Here is a 20,320-nt window from a genome sequence, read left to right as displayed (position 1 = left end):
TTCATACTTTTAAAAGCAAGAAATACAACAGAAGCGGATGGCTTGAAGTTAGGCTATATTCTTGTTTGAAATAACCATAGAAACAGAGACAGCTAACACACCATAGATATAAACACTTATATACTTATAATGTTTATATCTTTGCTAACACACGACGTAACATTTACGTAATGTTTTCGTACTTTTTGGTCACGTGACGTGTGACTCCTCCTACTAGTCCAACACAGTGTGCTTTTCGCCTTCCATTGCAGCAGGTGGCGCTGTGGCGCACCAGTATGCTGTACGACTTACAAGAAGAAAATGGTCATAATTCTGTCTTATGGAGATTTTTATGTTTAATTTTTATTTATGTGTACAATCATCATTGTCCAATTAATGATCTCAGTTTGATCTGCCAAGATTTTATAGATAACTCGCGGTAAGTGTGACATTTTTTGTCGGTGTGTCTGTGGTACAATGTGTATGTTCGCTTTTAACCAGTTACACTGACAGCAGACCATCAATATCAGATTGTGAAGCTGGTTGTTTGAGTTGAGTTGTTTGCTGGCAGATTCGCTTGAAATGTACAGCAGAGACAGTGCTTATATTTACATGTTAAACTACTCGATGTCGTGTAGATCTCACCAATTAACAAAACTTAAAACATATCAACAATAATATTCTCTCTTACATCCTCAGAGACCCACAGTAAAATAGTTGGCACAAATGTTCAAAGTATACATTATGTTACACTCTGAAACCTGTCATAGCAACACATTTGGTTGGAAAATATGTATAATTTCTGCTAGCATGCCAAAACCACATAACACTATACTACTATATGTTTTAATAATTACAAAAAGGAAAACAAAATATGTGTGTTTTTGTGCACTACATTTTTCTATGAATCAGTAAAGCATATTTTTTAACTAAGTCTCTGAAACTTCATAGAGTGTAAAATAACTACACATTCCCTTTCCCTCTAGAGCTTTTTTGCAGCGTTCTGATGGTACATATTCTGTGTGGAATAATCAGTTGCCCACTGTCAACCATACTTTTGTTCTTTCATTAAAAGTCTCACAGAATTCGGGTTGTCAAAAATGGAGGTGTTCATGCATCACTGTCATCACAAGCTCCCAAGTCTTCTGTCCAGGACTCTCTTCAAAGCATCAAAGAAAAGCTACATCTACTGTACCATCCACACTTCTCCTTCAGTCTCTGCCGTTTCCAAACCAGTCATTCCACCAGCGCTTGTGTCTCGCCTCTTCCTGCCGTCCAACCTCCGGGAAGGTCAGGAGGGCGGAGACTTGACATGCCGTAGCCAGAGACTGATGCTGCAGACAGGACTTATCCATCCCTCCAACCCTGGCTGCTTCTATTACTTACCAGTCGCTCTGAGGTCCATGGAGAAGCTGGTTCGTCTCATCGATGAGGAGATGTGGGCAATCGGTGGGCAGAAAGTTGACATGCCAGCACTGTGCAGTGCAGAACTTTGGAAGAAGAGTGGCCGCTGGGAGCTAATGGGGAAAGAGATGTTCAGGCTACTGGATCGGCACAATGTGGAATACTGCCTCGGACCGACTCATGAAGAAGCAGTCACAGAGCTTTTTGCTTCCCAGACCATGATATCCTACAAGAAGCTGCCACTTCTGCTGTACCAGGTATTAAAAGAATGGTTCACCAAAAATTTCAATTCTGTCTCATTTACTCACCCTCATGTCATTCCAAACCCAGACCTTGGTTAATCTTCGAAATTCAAATTGAGATATTTTTAATGAAACCTGAGAGGTTTCTGTCCCTCCATTGAAAGTCCAGTAACTAAAGATATGCGATTGCTTTACATTGCATTTACATGTAAACATAAACAATAATAGACACACAGAAATAAAGCACTTCACACATATATGGTAAACACGGAAGCTCAAACGTGCATGTGTGATGAGGTTCTCATGCACAAAGTTCCTTTGTAAAAGTGCTACTATTTTCAGATATGTATAGCAGTAGATAACCTGCTTGTGTCTTGCAGGTAACACGCAAGTTCCGTGATGAACAGAAGCCGAAATTTGGGCTCTTACGTGGCCGGGAATTCTACATGAAAGACATGTATTCATTTGACGTGAATGAAGAGGTGGCTCTTCATACGTACCACTCTGTGTGCCAAGCTTATGGACGGATATTTGACCGACTGGGCTTGAAGTGGGTGCAGGTACAGGCTGCCACCGGCAACATAGGAGGCACACTTTCCCATGAGTTTCAGCTTCCAGCAGACATCGGCGAAGACCAGTTACTTGTTTGTGGAAACTGTGGCTTCTCTGCCAACATCGAAACCATAGACCCAGGGCAGACTGAGTGTTCACTGTGTCAAACAGGCACACTGACTGAATCCAAAGGCATTGAAGTGGGGCACACTTTTTACCTCGGCACAAAATATTCACAGGCTTTTAAGGCCCTGTTTGTTAATGCATCCAATGTGCCTGCAGTTGCAGAGATGGGCTGTTTTGGGCTTGGTGTCACTCGAATACTTGCCGCTTCTATAGAGGTGATGTCATCTGAGGATGCTATTCACTGGCCAGGGTTGATCGCTCCTTATCAAGTGTGTGTCCTGCCACCTAAAAAGGGCAGTAAAGCACATGAAGTCACATCCATGGCTGATGAACTGGCTCAAAGCTTGGGAAACAGTCTACCCAACTTGAGAGGAGAGGTGGTACTGGATGACAGGATTCAGATGACCATTGGTAAACGACTGAAGGATGCTAAAATTCTCGGGTATCCATATGTGGTGGTGATAGGGCAGAAAGCTCTAGAGGATCTGCCCTTATTTGAGGTGATTCATCAGCAGAGTGGAGAGACCATGTTTCTTAGTAAAGAAGGGCTAGTGGATCTTTTAAGTAGAGTTGAAACAATCTAATCTAACAATGGTTTATAGATTGTTTTACACTTTAAGTGATGTTCAAGAGAGTTTAAACATTGCTTGTGTCAGTAATGTGTGACGTGAAAATGCCTGTGATTTGATAACAATGACATTTCGGTAATAAAACTGGTCTGTTTGTAATATTTTTGTCATTTTGGTCTTGATATTATAGGGCCACCAAGATTAAAGTATAGTTTAATCTAGTGTCATATTGTCATTTAACCCTCTGGGCCTCTACAGTTGGAGCTGACCGAAAATAGTTTGAAATTGTAAAAAATTTTAGCTATATCGGAATAGGATGACACTTGGTGACTTTTGTCGCATTAGGTATGTGAACACCAAAAAAATCATGGACATGATTCGGATATGTCAAAGGGTTGGGGAAAAAAAATCACGGTTACACTTTATTTTAAGGTGTCACTGTTACAGTGTAATTATATATTTAAGTACTGAGTAATAATAATTAAAACATGTACTTACAAAATAGACATCCACTTACACACACAGAGAGAAATGAACTGGTAAGCAGATTTTGAGAATACGTGAAATAAAATCAATAAATACAAAAGAGACTCTCATTCTCTTTCTTACACACATAACCTCCAGGCCAATCACTGTATTTGTTTATAAAACATAAATTATAGGGAATCCAAAAGCCTCTATATAGTATTTATATAGGGAGCTATAGGTGGTTACACGTTTTGTTTTTTAACGCCCCCAGATGGCACTGTTCTCAGAAAATATTAATACATTTTAAAGGCCTTCCCTCTCTTTTAATCTGAAATATTGCATTTCATTTATTGAAAAATAATTTTAAAAATATATATTAATTTTCTGAGAAAAATAGCTTATAAAGTTTTAATAAATATTGCTTATTAGCATCATAAAATCCCCTCACAATTCTAAATAATAATAAAAAAATATTATTAAACACAAATATATTACATTGATTTTCCTGAAAAAAAAAAAAGAAGTTGTTACATTTCAAGACTTCGGTCTCTTTTGACCGCAAAGGAGCCAAGTGGGGAAGAAAACAATCCTCAAATGATTCCTATTATTAGGTCATTTCTGATATTCACATTATTTTTGTAGTTTTCATTTTATTACAGTATGTGGGAGAGTTTTGTCATTTTAACTCGCATACAAACGGAATCCGGACATGTTTATCTGGTAAAGAGACCGATTTTCCCTTCCTTTTCCGTAATGATGCGACAATAAAATATATTTTCAATTAAATATTTGATACAATATGATCAACGTATAACTTTATATGTTTATTTACTCTCTTTTACAAATATTTTTGATATCCTTAACTTGTTTATTCTTTATACACCTTTTCCCCACTCCAGGCCAGCTGGTGGCGGTAATGCGGTAATGTGTGTGTCAAGCAGCAGAGCACAGGAACAGCTGCTTGCCGAGGCCATGTGGATCTTTGCTGCAGTTTCTTCTCCGTTTTATCGCATTTTGGAGTTTTATTTATAGCTCTTCATAGCGGCTACATTTTGAACACAGTAACGACGTATTTAGATACATCCATTACTCAGTAAGTGGATATATTACAGAATTAATATATAGAGATAAACGATGGCTGCCCCAGCGCAAGGCGAAGACAGCGACGATGGCATGGATGAGTTTATGGAGAAGTTTAAAGAACAGAAATACAAAAATGCGTTTAATGAAAGCAACTGGGAGGAGGTAAGGAAGAACTGTCACGTTATTAGAAAAAAAAAAAAAACACTGGCAACAGCATGTCACTTCTGGTGGACGCAAACAGATTACTGAAGATCAAGCAGTGTGCTGCAACATTGCATTTGGCTGAAGCAGCTCGTTATTACATATGAATAAATACGCGTTTTATATCTTGCAGGAGTTTAATAAGGTGCCCATGTTCATGAAGACAGCTCCGGAAATCATAGACCCCGAGAAAAACCCCGATCTCGCCTGCATTCAGTCTATAATCCACGATGATGACAGAACACCTGAAGGTGCGCGGCTCTTTATTTTGCTTTGGTTATGATTATTTATGTAAGCAACGTACCTCCTATAAATGGCAATTGAATACATTTTAATTGAACTTTTTCTTTTTCCTCAGAGCAAGCCAGAGGTTTGAAGGATGAAGGGAATGATTACTTTAAGGAGAAGAATTATAAGAAATCTGTAGTGTCTTACACAGAGGGATTGAAAAAGAACTGTGTGGATCTTGAACTTAATGCAATTCTATACACCAACCGTGCAGCTGCACATTTCTATTTAGGTACGTTCAGTATTCCTTCAACCAAACACAATGAGGTCTATGTTAAAGTTAGTCTGCCTTGCCTGAATAATGTCGTTTTTCCTCTTTGATTTATACAATAAACTATTTACTCCAGGAAATATGCGGTCAGCTTTGAATGATGCCACAGCTGCAAAGAAACTCAAGCCAGACCACAGTAAAGCCATAATAAGAGGTAAGTTGTGTCTGTAGTTCTTTATTTCACAAAGCAAAGCAAAGCAAACCAAAAACTAAACTCTTTTAAAATTGCATTATTTTGTGTACAAAAAAATATAATGAAATGTATATTTGTGTCATTTGATTTTATGTATGAATTTAGGAGCCCAGTGCTCAATGGAGCTGCGTAATTACGTTGGAGTATTGCAGTGGTGTGATGAAGGTCTCAAGCTGCTTCCCACCGACAAGAAACTACTGGAGCTGAGAGCCACAGCAGATAAACTGAAGGTAGAAATGCCTGACACGACAGGAAGATGATATTTATGCTGACCCATTCTGGATTTAGAGCATTTGGTTTAAGGATTTACATATCAAATTTAGCGTGATGTGTAATTCATATTTTTCTATGAAATTATGTTGATGTCAGAATTTTTATGCGTATTATTATGAGTGATGATGGCAAGAAAGAATTAGTTGATTAATGTTTGATAAAAATATAAATATATTCATATTAAAGGTGCTGTATGTAAGTTTTTAACTGTGCTTAAAGGTATTGCGGAGGATATTCTTTTTCCGGGTGGATCATCGAGACTATTGGTCCTCCTAGTTGTCAATCATTCTGGTGTTATGTTTACGTAAGGCCGTCATACGTGCTTGTCCCTAGGTAGTTTTCGCTTTCTGCGCATGCGCACATTCTGGTGTATGTGTGTGGTGAGCTAACGTTACGGTTTCAGCCGTTCATTGAAGCTCGCCATTCTCACCGGGTTTTTTCAAAATGTCTGAGGGTCGCAAGAGAAAAAGTGTCTACGAATTTTATGAAGAGAAGAGAAAGGCCTCTGAAGAAAGAAACAAGACCAGAGTGTTTTTGTAAGCTATGATTAGCGATGCTAGCCCTGGCACAAGTCACGCACCGTGCAGACACGGTAAACATCTCAATTTGTCTAAAGTAATTATGACCAAATGGTAAAAGGTATCACGCTGAAATGTTCTAAAACCTTGTGTGTTCATTTTTGATAATTCCAATGTGTTCACATAGTATTTATTACACAAATGCAACAAGCTACTTCTCCATTGCAGATCACGTCTTGAGTCCTCACTCAATCGATCAGTATAATAAGTAAATAAAACACGGAAGGGCATTTGGTCTTGCATGAATGTTTTTGAGTTAGTGTTTTTGGGAGAATATTTCACACGCTGGCGTGCGCTAAAGCACAGGTTGGGCTTCCCACTGATGCCTCAGTCGCGAAGTTTCTACTCGACAGGTAAAGGAAAGTAGGCTTGTATGAGCCAAGCCAACAGCAACTTGTAAACAGAGCGTGCACGAGGAGAACTAGGCTCATGCATGCTCTCTCGTGCACACGTTTAATAGGCGTTCCCTCTCGGGAGCAGGTAGAGTGTTGCGCATGTGCATTTTTTCAAAAAGTGGAGAGGGCGGTTCTTTTCTAAAATTCGGGAAAATCCTCCTCTATACCTTTAAGCATAAAAATACCATTATATGTTATTAGCAGATATTTAGGAAACATGCTGAGTTCTACAGTGCTACAAAAATGCTACAGACAGTTATTTTACTTTGAAATGTGCGTTCCGTGTCGGAATGTCTGTTTTTTTTTTTTGGTCTGTGATATCCCAAGTTGCCAATTTATCCAATAGTATTTCGCCACCCCGAGTTGCTAGTTGGCGGAAAACACAGCATATTGCAGCCATGGAAGCTAGCAAACAAACTGGGTCAGAGATCACAGATTCTACCCTACCTAAAAAGCCTCCGCAGCAATCTTAAAGGGGTGGTTGATTATGATTTCACTTTTCTAACTTTAGTTCGTGTGTAATGTTGCTGTTTGAGCATAAACAACATCTGCAAAGTTACAACACTGAAGTTAAAAAAAAAAGGGAAATATTTTCTTTTAAAGAAATCACTTTTTAAAGACTACAACAAATGGCTGATAAGGACTACACGAGCTTCCTCCCGGGTTAGTGACATCACAAACCCTAAAATTTACATAAACCCCGCTCCCGTGAACGCGATTTATAGATTATCATGACAGAATATGCTAATCAATGACTTGAAGATAACTACACATAAGCTTCATAAATTCATCAACTAACCATTCAGAAATGTCCTGTTGCATTCTACATGTTGTCACTTCTCGAGTCTCTCCATCATTGTCTGACTCTGGTTTGAACATAAAAGGCTAAATGTTTTCGAAATTTTCAGTGCATGTCTATGTGATGTAAAAGGACACAAGCTCTTGAAGCTTCTGCCACCTAAAACTTCACATACACACTCTGGGGACATCAAAGACTTATTTTACATCTTGCGAAAATGGCATTTGAATTAGGACTGCAGTACTCATTTCAACCGCTAGCTGTCAATCTCACATACTGCACCTTTAAATTCCACAAAGTCATTACAATTAAACTATTCACTTTATTTTTTAATTTCTAATTGCATATTACCATCTTATTACTTGCTAATTTACTTATTTATCTCTTGCTACCAAACTAATACATTTTTGTTTATAATGTGATCATTTGTTTCTCTCTATCTCTCTATCTCTCTTTCTCCTCCCGTTGTCTCCTGTCTCCTTCTAATTGCATATTACCATCTTATTACTTGCTAATTTACTTATTTATCTCTTGCTACCAAACTATTACATTTTTGTTTATAATGTGATCATTTGTTTCTCTCTATCTCTCTATCTCTCTTTCTCCTCCCGTTGTCTGCACAATTCTGGATAAATTTAGAATCAGAATTTTGTGTGCTCTATTTAATAAAATAACGTTATTTACTAGAGGTTCTGACAAAATGTTAATTGCTGCAGTCTATTTAAATAAAGTAATTAATTTGAATACAGTTTTTAAAAATTGGTTTGAATGAATGATTCAATGACTACACCTGTTTGATTACTGGATAAATCAGCGTTTTTGAAATAATCTCTTGAATGAATGATTCAGTGACAAATGCATTTTTTAACAGTCACTTGTCACCACCTACTGGTGTAATGATGTAATTAATACAATCTTTATTCAAAGCTTAAGTCCGTAACTTTTTTTATGTTCAAAATTAACAAAAACATATAATGAACTAGTACATCATGAATCCAATTTCCAAATCGTGGTTTTTTTTTCTTAATAAGTGTTATAATAAGTGTATATTCTGCCTGTTTTAGACCTGTCGGGTCGGCACTGCTGCGGAGTATCCTAGTACCTGCGTAACTCGTCATAGACATAAACAGAGAGAAGTAGCTCCGGTTACATTGTTCTTCCACAATACTCATGCAGTTCTGTTTATTAACCGCTAGAGCACCAAAAGTTACTGACTGCAGCTTTAAAGCATCAAATGTGATTTTGATCACTACTGTAGTGAACACTGTATCAGTGTTTATATTCAAAACTTTTATCAAACTTTTATCCCAGTACCTCTATGATAGTTTGAATTATTGTAACAGAGAAATAACGATACAGTGATTGAAAAGACTGTTTGTGAAGCTGTTTCATACCTATACATGACAACTGCTCTCTCTAGGTCAGTGGTTGCGCCGACACAGATTTGAATGTTCCGTTGGATTCGTACTTGTCAATCTTTTGAAGATTAATCGTGCAGCTCTTATATAAAAATGTTTTTATTTATTTTTTGTAGAGAGAAGCTGACAAAGATGCCAGAAAGGCAAAGGTTAAAGCAAAAAAGGAGCAGAATGAGAAGAAAGCATTGTTGGCTGCCATTAAGGTACTGCAGATACTAAGTTTAGTCATAAAAAATCATACAAACTGAATTATGAAAAGGTGAAATATTCAATGACAGTTTTTACTTAGGAGCGTGGCATCAAACTTCTGAAGACCGAGCTGCCTCGACACAGGGGTTCGGACAGTGAGGATGATGATGGCCATGGAGGAGCATCTAGAGCTCTGGCTGATCTGGAGCTTGATGGAATGGGCCCTCAGGAGGCCACAGGAGCTTGTGTTTTTATGGATGAGCAGGGAGTCCTCCACTGGCCAGTGCTGTTCCTCTACCCTGAACACAGCCAGACAGACTTCATATCTGCCTTCTGCGAGAACTCCAGGTTTGTTACAAACTCAAAAAGACATTACATTTGTATCCTTGCTGAGAAGGGGAGGGCTGGACAGAGAAATTGTTTATTCTTTAAATATATTTGATTTTTGTATTTCAGCTTCATGGACCATTTGGCAGTTATGTTTGGTGAAGAGCTTCCTCCTTGGGATACAGAAAGAAAATACCAGCCGCAAAATCTACAGGTCTGTACAAAAGGTTCTTTAAACACCACTTTTTGATCCATCATTGTTCTCTTTTGCTTGAGAAATGTCAATTAGATGCAGTACCACAAAGATTTGTTTTTTGAACTTCGATCATATCCATCTGTAACCTCACAATCATGTTTTTGTTTCAGCTTTTCTTTGAGGATCCTGAAAAAGGACATCTTTATCAAGTTGATCTTGAAAAGTCACTTCTTAACGTTCTTCAGCACCAAAGGTATTTCAGAGGAATTTCTTCTAAGTAGTTTTATTACTGCTTGAATTGGTCTTTGATGTTTTTTTTCTCTATTTTGTTCTTTCCAGGTGCTTTTTGAAGGCAGGATCGCCTAGTTTCATTGTGTTGGTTTCAGGCTCTCTGTTTTCGAAGCAGTTTTTATCAGGAAAAAAGGTCAAGAGATCGAAATGATTGAAATGTTCTGTTTGGACCTTGAAAGACTTTAAACGCCTTGGTCATAAATCTCAACCTCCTGCTACTAAGGACATTTCTGCTCACCCCACCCCTTTAGAAAACTCTGGAGATGGAGGCAAAAATGTTAAAAAGTGGATTTCCTTTACAGTGATGGCAGTGATTCACTTTAAAAGCAATAAAAGCATTTTGTATGGTATTAGACTGTTGAATAAGATTAAGAAGACTCAGTAATTTCAGATTTTTCTTTACATCATAATTTTCAATGCTGATAATTTTTATATATTTCAGTATTTAACTACAGATTTTTAATATTGAACATAAAAAAGAAACATAAAAGAAGCTGTTAAAAGTGTAGCCCACCCAAAAGTGAAAATTCTGTACTCATTTACCCTCCAAACAGGAATTACTTTCTTTCTTCTGTGGAGTACACATTATATTTTGATGAAAGTTAGGAAACAACACCCATTGACTTTCATTGAAAAACACTGAGACATTTCTCTTTCATTAGAAAGAAAGTCATACGGTTTTAGAACGTCATAAGGGGTGAGTAAATTATGACGGAACTTTTATTTAGTGTGTAGTATTGCTTTAAAACAGTTTCTGGGATGATAAAATAAATTAGAACTGAAGATGTTGGAGCCTTTTAGACAACATTATCAACTAAAAATTATAAAAAAAAAATAATTAATTTGTGATGAAATTGAGCTGCCATACGGTTCTATTAAACCAGTTGTCACATACAATCCCTGACATAAAATTATGGAATCATCCCACCCCCCCAAAAAAATAAAAAAAATGATGCGGGGTTTTTTTCCATGTCACGTAGAGGAAAACCGTGTGGAATCACTCAATGTTGTGGAAAAAGTATGTAATTATCAACACTACTTAGTAGTTCCCACTACTTTTCTTAAGCAGGTATTTCAAGCTATCGGTCCTGATTTGTTGTCTATCATCAACAAATGTCTGCACACTGGGACCGTTCCCAACTGTCTCAAACATGCTTCGGTTTTGCCTCGTCTTAAAATAACTAATTTGGATTCTACACTTCTGAGTAACTTCCGCCCAATTTCAAATTTACCCTTTATCTCGAAAATGTTAGAAAAAGTGGTTTTGAGTCAACTCCAGTCTTTTTTGAATGATAACAATATCCGTGAGTAATTTCAGTCTGGTTTTAAAAATCGCCATAGCACTGAATTGGCTCTCTTAAGAGTCATGAATGATATAATGCTTACCACCGATACCGGGCTTTGGTCTTGATAGATCTTAGCTCTGCATTTGACCTGGTCGATCACAAACATTCTCATTTCTCGTCTTGAAGCGTGTATGGGCTTTCGGGGTACAGTGCTACAATGGTTCTGTTCATATTTAACTAATAGGAGTTACTCAGTCTGCATCAGGCAACAGTCTTCGTCTGAAATGAAATTGGGGTCTGGCGTTCCTCAGGGCTCTATTCTTGGCCCGGAACTGTTTAATCTTTATATGCACCCTTTGGGTTCTATTTTATCTAGATATGGGGTATCTTTTCATCTGTATGCCAATGACACACACATTTACTTGCCTTTGAAGCGTGATGATAAGCTTGCTTTAAAGCCAATATTGGACTGTTTGGATGAACTAAAACTCTGGCTCACTAGTAATTTCTTGAGTCTTAATGAGAGCAAGACCGAAATTATCTTGTTTGTTTCATATGATCGCAGTACACATGATTTTGATCTCCAAACGTTATCTTATAGTACCACTTGTGTTTGGAATCTGGGGGTTTGGTTTGATAACAACCTTAAATTTGATAAAAGATAAGTGCTGTGGTTAAGTCCTGTTTTTACCGTCTTTGTCTTTTAGCCAAGGTTAAGCCCTTCTTGTCTGTAAAGAACTTTGAGATTGCCATGCACGCTTTTGTAACTTCCCGATTAGACTATTGTAACTCTTTATATATTGGTGCCCCTCAGATATGCATCACACGTTTGCAATTAGTTCAAAATGCAGCTGCACGGCTTCTCAAAGGGAAGCGTAAATGTGATAACCTTAGTTTTGATCTCGCTTCAGTTTTGATCTCGCTTCATTGGCTACCGGTTAAATATAAAATTGATTTTAAAGTTTTGTTATTTGTTTTTAAGTCTTTGCAGAACCAGGCTCCACAGTACCTATCTGAACTACTACATCTGCCCATACAGTCAAGATCACTAAGATCGGGGGACTCTAATTTACTATCTGTCCCTAGAACTAGACTTAAAAATAGGGGTGATCCTGCTTTTGCAGTCATCGGCTCTAAGCTATGGAATAGCTTACCATCTTACATCAGATCCGCCCAAACCTTGTCAATTTTTAAATCAAATTTGAAAACATTTTTTTTCAATAGCTTTTAATATATCTTCATTTTTTTTCTTTTTTTTCTTCTGATTATCTGATTGTTTGTCTTCTTGGTCTTGTAAAGCACTTTGGTCAACACCAGTTGTTTTTTTTTAACGTGCTATACAAATAAAATTGTATTGTATTGTATTGTAACATAAAACAATGTTATTGCTCCTCCTCTAGCTTTTATGACAGCCTGCATTCTTTGAGGTGTGGACTTATCATCCTGGACATCTCCCCTGGTCCTTTACCCGTCGTGCAACCCCATATCATAAATGAGTTGCGAAATGTAATTGTTTTCTTCAGGCAGTCGTCATTGTGTTTCATTAGAATGGCACCAAACAAAAATTCCAGCATCATCTCCTTGGCCAATGCAGATTTGCGATTCATCACCGAATATCACTTTTATTCAATCATTCAAATTCCATTATTGCTTTTCTTTAGCTTACTGTAATCTTGTTTTCTTTTGTAAAGTGGTTTTATGGTTTTTGTGTAAGCAGAAATCCAAATTAAAAGATGCTTACATTTTTTGCTGTGGAAGTATGGAAGTGATTCCATACTATTCCTCTAATTGAGGTGGGGGGAAAAACATGCCATTGATAAAATAAAAATGGTTACACTTTAGATTTGGGTCCAATTCTCTGTATTAACTAACTATTAATTATGACTTTTGCCTCTATAAACTCCTAATTACTAAGCAGTAATTAATAGGTAGTTGTTACGTTTAAGTATTGGGTAGGATTAAGGGATGTAGAATATGGTCATGCAGAATAAGGCATTAATGTGCTTTATAAGTATTTAGAAATAGCCAATATCCTAATGATATGCATGCTAAAAAGCAACTAGTTAATAGTGAGTAACCAAAAACTTTAATTGAATTTGCTTGAGGTATGTTTCCTGAAGCCAGAATGTTACGGTATTGAACAAAACTTTTTTGTGTCATATCTGTGATTGCCAGGGTTTGTACAGTGTGTCCAGAAGACTGAGACCAAATGCTTTTAGGATTTTCTTTTTTTTTAATATGACATTTTTGCTACAAATGATATAATCAACATAATTTAAATGAAACAATTTTTAATCTTCTTTTGCTTTAAAAACAGCTGTACTCAAGCCAACATGAACCATAAATCTGTGTAAAACTAACTTGATCATGTTATCCAGCATGGTTCGAGAATGTTCCTATGAGGTGCACATGATCAATTTCACAAATTTGCTTATTTATTAGTGACACAGAAATAGTGCAGTATTTATTAAATATTTGAATCATGAGGTTTCCTAAAACCTTTTCTTTACTTGTAGATTTAAATGGGAAAAAAGTCCCAGATTTTGAATGTGGTCTCAAGGTGTGGTCACATTTACCATTGCTCAGTGAAATTTTGTGGGCAGAATCCAGTCATTCCAATAGGAATCCATGTGATTGGGAGTTTTGAAAATGTCCTTCTGGTCATGTTCAAGTTTAACGTGAATTTGACCAACAGAAAGCTGCATGGTTTGAAAGTGACTTCTGTGTAAGCTCTGCTTCATAAACCCCAACGCTATTGACAATGGGACAATTGTGCTTTTTGCTAATGTGACTGCACTTTCATGCTTCTGAACCCCATAGTACATTGTTAAAACACTTATTTCTAGTCAAACTGGCTCTTCGCGCTTCGTGGCATGTGCTGGAGGAAAGCGTAGCCAAAAGACAACATTCCAATGACTTTTTGATCTTTAACACCATAGTAATACATTTAGGATTTTACAATACATTTCCCTTGTCCATCTCTCAGCTTTAACAGAAGTGAACACCTCTAGTTTGAAATAGTTAGCTGCATTGTTAATTACTGTCTTAACATGCACAACTCATGGACATTATCTGGAGTCACCTTCCCATTGCTCCTTTCAAATAGAAATGGACCTGCCTAGTGCAAACTTTTTCCCTTGTGGCTGTACGCTCCTCAGCAACTTTCTAACCACTTCCAACCTTCCTTTCCTGATCAGATCTTTTGAGAGCTCCGTCACCTCATCCGTATGTGCTCGGCATAGTGCTTTTAACTCAGTCTGAACAACGTCTATTCCATATCGCTCTTCCGCCTCTTTTAAACATTCTTCTAATTGGATTATAGTGTGATCTGTGTCTCTCCCGCATTGGGTGAAGCTCACAAGAATAGCCTGTAGCAGGCAGCGCAGGACCATTGTGTTTTGGACTCTAGGGGGTTCCAGTTCAAGCGCTTTCCTGAAACAGTCGATGGCGTTCTGCTCCTCTCCTTTCAGCAGCAGGCAGCGACCCCGCAGGAGCTGTAGTTTAGAGATTGTAGAGCCGAGAGGACACTGCAGAGCTTTAGCTAGACTAACCAGGGCCTGGTTTATCGCCATCTCATCAACCAACAGGCTCTCCTGTAGGGCGTCAACACCCATGTAGTAGTAAACCTGAGAGAAGTGGAGAGGTGGATATTATGCTCTGAAACTGCATAGTAACTATATTAATAACTACTCTACAGGTCAAAAGTTTGGAATAATTAAGATGTTTTTGAAAGAAGTCTCTTTCAAGCCTCTCCCAAGGCTGCATTTATTTGATGAAGAATTCTGTAAAAAACACAATATTGTGAAATATTGCTACAATTTAAAGTAACTGTTTTCTATTTGAATATATTTTATTATTCCTGTGATGGCAAAGCTGAATTTTCAGCAGCCATTACTAAGACTGGAGTAATGGCTGCTGAAATTTCAATTTTGCCATCCAAGGAATTACATTTAAAGTATATTCAAATAGAACGGATATTTTTTATTGTCACAGGATCCTTCAGAAATCATTCTAATATTCTGATTTGCTGCTCAAGAATCATTTCTTCTTATTATAAATTGATCAAAAGTGATAGTGAAGACATTTATAATGTTACAAAAGATTTGTATTTCAAATAAATGTCTTTCTATTCATCAATGAATCCTGAAAAAAAAGGTTTGGTTACACTTTATTTTAAGGTGTCCGTGTAACAGTGTAATTATACATTTAAGTACTGTGTAATAATACTTAATGTGCTTACTATAGGGTTAGGGTAAGATTAGGGTATTGGTTTAGGGATATATTAATGTAATACATCATTTATAGTTATTATACAGTAACTACATGTAACATGAGGACACGATAAAATAAATTGTTACCAAAGGTTTTCACAAAAATATTAAGCAGCATTTTCAACATTGATTATAAGAAATGTTTTTTGAGCACCAAATCAGCATATTAAAATGATTTCTGAAGGATCATGTGACACTGAAGACTGGAGTAATGATGCTGAAAATTCAGCTTTACCATCAAAGGAATTATAGTATATTCAAATAGAATGGTTATTATAAATTGTGATAATATTTCACTATATTACTGTTTTTACTGTATTTTTCATCAAATACATGCAGCCTTGGTTAGCATAAGCATAAAAAACATTTAAAAAAAAATCACATAATTACTCCAAACTTGTGACCGCTATCTTGTGTTCTCATAACTACCTGACCCATCTCCAAATGAGTCCTCAAACAGGGTCGGACAGCCAAAACACGTTCCAGGTCAGCACGAGCTTCTTTTAGAATCTGACGGTCAGGGATTCCACCATGGCCACACTTCGCTTTATCAAGATCCTTTGCATAAGTGGTGACACTAAGCTGGAGAAAAGGTAGAAAAGGGCAAAGAATACATATTTTGAGGTGCATTAAAACTATCAGAACAATATTAGACAGAGGAGGTAAACACCTGAACACAAATACTTTTTTGGTTGGGGCTTGTGCTACCGATGAAAGGCTAAAAGCTCCTGGCGTAAACTTGAGGGAATCTCATCTCATTCACAACAATGACTTGAGACCAATTAAAGGTAGGCAAAAAAGAACCTGGTCCCACTTGTGTCTTTACCTACTAACTTTAAAATAATTTGATACAATGCTCTTATCATGTACATTTATGTTTTTACATTGTACTTATATTTTAAAAATACCTTTAATTCCAGCTGTAATTAAGTTCTGTAACTACATCTATAATTACACTGTTGACCCTGTACGTAGTAATTAAAGACAGAATATAAAGTGTGTCTAAAGTGTGTGGGGAGGTAATATTTCTCTTACCTTGGCACGTGTACAGTACGCCTGCCAGTTGAGTTCTGCATCAGGTAGGACACTCAGTGCCATGTTACAGATACCTATGGCCATCTCCAGTTTGCCTGACAGGAAGAACACGTCCGTTAGCCTGTTGAGTATGAATGCATCCTCTGTGGCGAGCTTAATGGCCTTTGAAAATCAGAAGTGAGAACAAATCTAATCATTTAGAGCCTTTACACTGCATTATTACTCACATAGTCAAAGTATTATAAGCTTTGCAGTTTATCAGCTTATGTAACCAAACAAGCCTAAACTCATCTTTCTAACACCTGTGTCAAGAAACAACAAAGTTACACGTCATGGGACATGTTGTGGATACAGAGAAAATGTGTGCAAATAACCTCAAGACTGAAATATGATTAGCTTGACTACAATAAAACATTCTAAATTTTTCCTAGGCTGACATCCTTACCGATCCATAACACGTCAAAGGGTCAGATCCAGAGAAACCACAGTCATGGACTGACATTGGCACAGTGGAGAACTCCTCCGTCCGCTCCAGCATGAGACCAACATAACACCAGGCCATGGCTAGAGAGTAAAGAGATTGAGACATTGTCTTAATGATTCCTTGACATCTGAGATCTGCTCAGGACGCTGATATGAAGTCATAAAAAGCCAAGCGTGACATGTGGCAACATAAAACTAGAAAGGCTGGTCTGTGAAACCTCTTACTTCTCCTTTTATGTTATGTGGATAATGGATTGGGCCAATGGGGCCAGTGCCCGGTTGTCAGGGCCCTCAAGGTGAGAGTGAAGTAAATGCAAAAATGTCATAGACGGACAAAAAGCACTTGAACGAAATAGACAAAAAAACTAAACAAAAACAAAAAACAGGGAATTTTCTCTGTTCTTGGCCCCTCCATGCCTCCTGAACACCTTATTGCAGTTTTAATTCAATTATGGCCATAGTTCAACTAAATTCAAGTTAGGGAACAAATTAGTACAACATGACCATGATTTATCTAAACCAAGGGTACTAATGATAAAATGTAGCCATTCGTCGAAGTCGTGGAAATGAATTAATAATTCATGGCCACAATATCAATTTTTTTCTGCATGCCATTTGCAAAATACTTATGATGTGTTTGTTTTCATAGTTGCATTATTGCAACTTTAGAAATCACATTTGTAACTTCATATCTAATATTTGCAAATGCATTATCTTGACATTACATCTCACAACTCTGAGGACCATAATCTGTACCTGATTAATGGTATCATCAGTGTAACCAATAAATCCAATGTTCATGTTTAATGCATGAAAATTACCTTTGAGATGAGTGTTGTCAGATTGTAGAGTCTCTGTGAGAAACTTGAGGCCCTTGTTAAAATAGGTCAGTCTTGTTAGGTCAATGTCTTTTGAATCCCTCACAATTCCATCTAACCTATTAAAACAAACAAACAAAGGTTGAGATCAGCCTATTAATGTTTAAGTTCATGATAAGGAATGTCTAAACTGACTCAAATGCTTAGATGTGCAGTCAGATGTTGGATGGTGTGTTAAAAATGAAGCTAAACAGGTAGGTGTCGGAAAATACTTATGTAAATACCTTATGTAAATTGTTGCCATTTTGAAATACCAACTTCTTTTTTCCTCTATTGGGATCTGTAAGAAATAAAACAACAGAACAATGTTACACTCTAAAACACTCAATGTACTGTGTTCATTCCCGCACAGATTTCTCACAGGTGTTTTCACTGTATTCTGAACTGTGCATTGTATTGTGTTTTGTTTTGGGTTAACATTGCCCTGGCAGAACATTACCAGTACCTTTTCCATTTTTTCTATAGATTTATTTTTCTAAAGTGATATGGCTAAATATCTAAAGTAATATGAAATATTTCTTGGCTCAATGACATGACAAATATTTGTCTATATCTAACAATTCTTTCAAAAATACATACAATTGCTTGTACACATCTTTTCTACGATGAGTACGTTTTTAATTTCTAAATCAAAATTCATTGGGGTATTTTTGGAAGGGGCATTGAGTAAAAATGTCATAACGAATCATAAGAAACAGCATAAGAAAAAACCTAGTTTAAAAAATGCCTCATTTAACCCTCATGACTGTTTGTCAAAGTCAGTAAGTCTCTTAAAATATCAGATGGGGCCAATTTTTTGCCAAGTTTAGTTATAAAATATCATGTGGTGGGACTCCCCAAAAACTCAATGATATACACTGTAAAAAATGACTGCTGTGATTATTTATCACAACTTAAAATTCAACATTAGAATAAGAAATAATGTGTTGTTTCAACTTAAAGAAGAATGTGTTTCATGCTTGACTTAAAATATTAAGTTTAGTTAACTTTAGTTTAGGTAACTAAGTTGGATATTTAAGTTATCTCAACATTTTTTACATTTAATAATTCATTTTTTCAAATATAAAATATTGACTCTCCTGCATATCTACGACTCCCTGAAATTGTAATGTGCTCACCAGTTCCTCTCCGTGATCGAGTGCACGGTTGTATAACATCAGAGCAGCTGTCAGTCTCTCCCGTAAATCTTCGTCCCTCTCCAGCTCCACGTCATGAGGATGTACATACGCCTGTTCAGCCAAGCATCGTGCCACCCTGAGCCTGCAGTCTGCCTGGTTCTCCCCCATCTCTTGCCCCATGAGGGCAGCCACACGCTCCATGCACTCCCCCTCTTCCAGCTCTCGACCCAAGCGTTCGTATACGTAACCCAGGTTGGCCCAGGCGTTGAGGTTTTCTGGATCCTCTTGGCAGATGCTGTGAAAGGCCTCTTCTGCCGTCTCCAGTTCGTCCATATGAAAGGCCAGCAGGCCCAGAATATTACGCACAGCATACTGTAGTCGTCCCGTCTCAGCTTCGAGCTCAGCCCTGAGGCTCTCACACTTGAGCTGGGTGTCTCGGTTCCGAAGTGTGGCTGGTCCATTGGGTTCACCATTCAGATTCAGATCCAAATGAAAGTGGCCAGGGATGTAGGCCATCCCCTCAATCAGAGACTCAATATCCTCTTCTGTGCTGTCCTCCATTGTCTCCCACACACGTACTGACGATGCCTGGCTAAGACAGACTTAGCAACTTATTAGTGGGACAGGAAATACAGGTTTAAAGAGGAGGAGAAATGAGACATGAGTAAGGAAAGTTGTGGAACATGTGATTTCTTGCTTCCTGTAACAGGTTTCTCCACCCCAACATTGCAGTTTTTACATTAACTTTGTTCATTTCAAATAAAAACATGGGCGTTTGCTTCAGTAACTGTGTAAAGAATGAGTCCTGCTTTCTGAATTTGAATGACACACCATGGTGTCATGTCATGTATAGGGATTGTCTTTTACCATGAATCAGCAAAACATTGTGCCGGAAAGAACAGCATTTTAAATGCTGCCAGATATGATAGAAATGTAAAACAGTCCTCTGCGTGAACAATAACAAAAGGCAAAAGTGTGTGCAAAAGCTATTGTTAATTCACAACTTCCTGGTCTGAGTTTGAGTGAACAACTTGAGGGTGAGTAAATGATGACAGAATTAGAATTTTTGGTGAACTATCCCTTTAATGTCTAAAGACTACAGGTTTAAGGTCCAAAGACTACAACAATGATAATAATTTACTCACCCTTCTGTTGTTCTAAACGTGTAGCCCTATGCCTTTCTTTCTTTCTTTCTTCTTTGAACATACAAAAAAAAAGAAGTTCAGCAGAATGGCTGAGCTGCTCTTTTCCATATTATGAAAATAAATGGGGACCAGGAGTGGTGCCATATTAATTATAAATATTCCATTATCAATAAATACTTCAAAGTCTGATGGGACAATCTTTATTTAATGACAAACATAAACTGTGTATTAAGTTATTGATATGCTTTCAATTAAAGATGTA

At 37.3% G+C, this 20,320-nt stretch overlaps 3 protein-coding genes across 3 annotated transcripts; 2 read left to right on the top strand and 1 right to left on the bottom strand.

Moving 5' to 3' along the window:
- Window positions 1–264: 264 nt before the first annotated feature.
- pars2 (prolyl-tRNA synthetase 2, mitochondrial) lies at window positions 265–3,435 on the top strand. The gene is made up of 3 exons (XM_084426894.1): window positions 265–418; window positions 1,055–1,640; window positions 2,006–3,435. Exons 1-3 carry the CDS (start codon window positions 276–278, stop codon window positions 2,885–2,887), a joined length of 1,611 nt encoding a protein of 536 aa, XP_084283020.1. The 5' UTR covers window positions 265–275; the 3' UTR covers window positions 2,888–3,435.
- An 802-nt stretch (window positions 3,436–4,237) lies between these two features.
- ttc4 (tetratricopeptide repeat domain 4) lies at window positions 4,238–10,629 on the top strand. Its single transcript, XM_084426605.1, has 10 exons — window positions 4,238–4,585; window positions 4,758–4,875; window positions 4,983–5,144; window positions 5,260–5,337; window positions 5,482–5,606; window positions 8,956–9,042; window positions 9,129–9,376; window positions 9,485–9,569; window positions 9,722–9,804; window positions 9,891–10,629. The coding sequence occupies exons 1-10, from the start codon at window positions 4,475–4,477 to the stop codon at window positions 9,991–9,993; spliced, it is 1,200 nt and encodes a 399-aa protein (XP_084282731.1). The 5' UTR covers window positions 4,238–4,474; the 3' UTR covers window positions 9,994–10,629.
- A 2,734-nt stretch (window positions 10,630–13,363) lies between these two features.
- ttc22 (tetratricopeptide repeat domain 22) lies at window positions 13,364–19,506 on the bottom strand. Its single transcript, XM_084426604.1, has 7 exons — window positions 18,914–19,506; window positions 18,020–18,075; window positions 17,739–17,854; window positions 16,880–16,998; window positions 16,435–16,596; window positions 15,829–15,981; window positions 13,364–14,754 (listed from the first exon to the last, which is right to left on the bottom strand). The coding sequence occupies exons 1-7, from the start codon at window positions 19,472–19,474 to the stop codon at window positions 14,227–14,229; spliced, it is 1,695 nt and encodes a 564-aa protein (XP_084282730.1). The 5' UTR covers window positions 19,475–19,506; the 3' UTR covers window positions 13,364–14,226.
- Window positions 19,507–20,320: the final 814 nt, after the last annotated feature.

The sequence above is a fragment of the Rutilus rutilus genome (genome assembly GCF_951802725.1).
Source record: "Rutilus rutilus genome assembly, chromosome: 12".
NCBI lineage: Eukaryota > Metazoa > Chordata > Actinopteri > Cypriniformes > Leuciscidae > Rutilus > Rutilus rutilus.
This window is presented reverse-complemented; position numbering and strand designations above follow the sequence as displayed.

What these genes read in the sequence shown, in the direction of transcription:
- pars2 (XM_084426894.1), top strand. Translation starts at nt 276, where the DNA reads ATGCTGTACGACTTACAAGAAGAAAATGGTCATAATTCTGTCTTATGG. An exon ending in GATTTTATAGATAACTCGCG is followed by an intron (nt 419 to 1,054) that starts GTAAGTGTGACA and finishes TTTCATTAAAAG; the next exon opens with TCTCACAGAATTCGGGTTGT. An exon ending in TGCCACTTCTGCTGTACCAG is followed by an intron (nt 1,641 to 2,005) that starts GTATTAAAAGAA and finishes TGTGTCTTGCAG; the next exon opens with GTAACACGCAAGTTCCGTGA.
- ttc4 (XM_084426605.1), top strand. Translation starts at nt 4,475, where the DNA reads ATGGCTGCCCCAGCGCAAGGCGAAGACAGCGACGATGGCATGGATGAG. An exon ending in ATGAAAGCAACTGGGAGGAG is followed by an intron (nt 4,586 to 4,757) that starts GTAAGGAAGAAC and finishes TATATCTTGCAG; the next exon opens with GAGTTTAATAAGGTGCCCAT. An exon ending in CCACAGCAGATAAACTGAAG is followed by an intron (nt 5,607 to 8,955) that starts GTAGAAATGCCT and finishes TATTTTTTGTAG; the next exon opens with AGAGAAGCTGACAAAGATGC.
- ttc22 (XM_084426604.1), bottom strand. Translation starts at nt 19,474, where the DNA reads ATGGAGGACAGCACAGAAGAGGATATTGAGTCTCTGATTGAGGGGATG. An exon ending in CTTTGACGTGTTATGGATCG is followed by an intron (nt 16,597 to 16,879) that starts GTAAGGATGTCA and finishes TGATTTTCAAAG; the next exon opens with GCCATTAAGCTCGCCACAGA. An exon ending in CGTACTGTACACGTGCCAAG is followed by an intron (nt 15,982 to 16,434) that starts GTAAGAGAAATA and finishes CCTTTTCTCCAG; the next exon opens with CTTAGTGTCACCACTTATGC.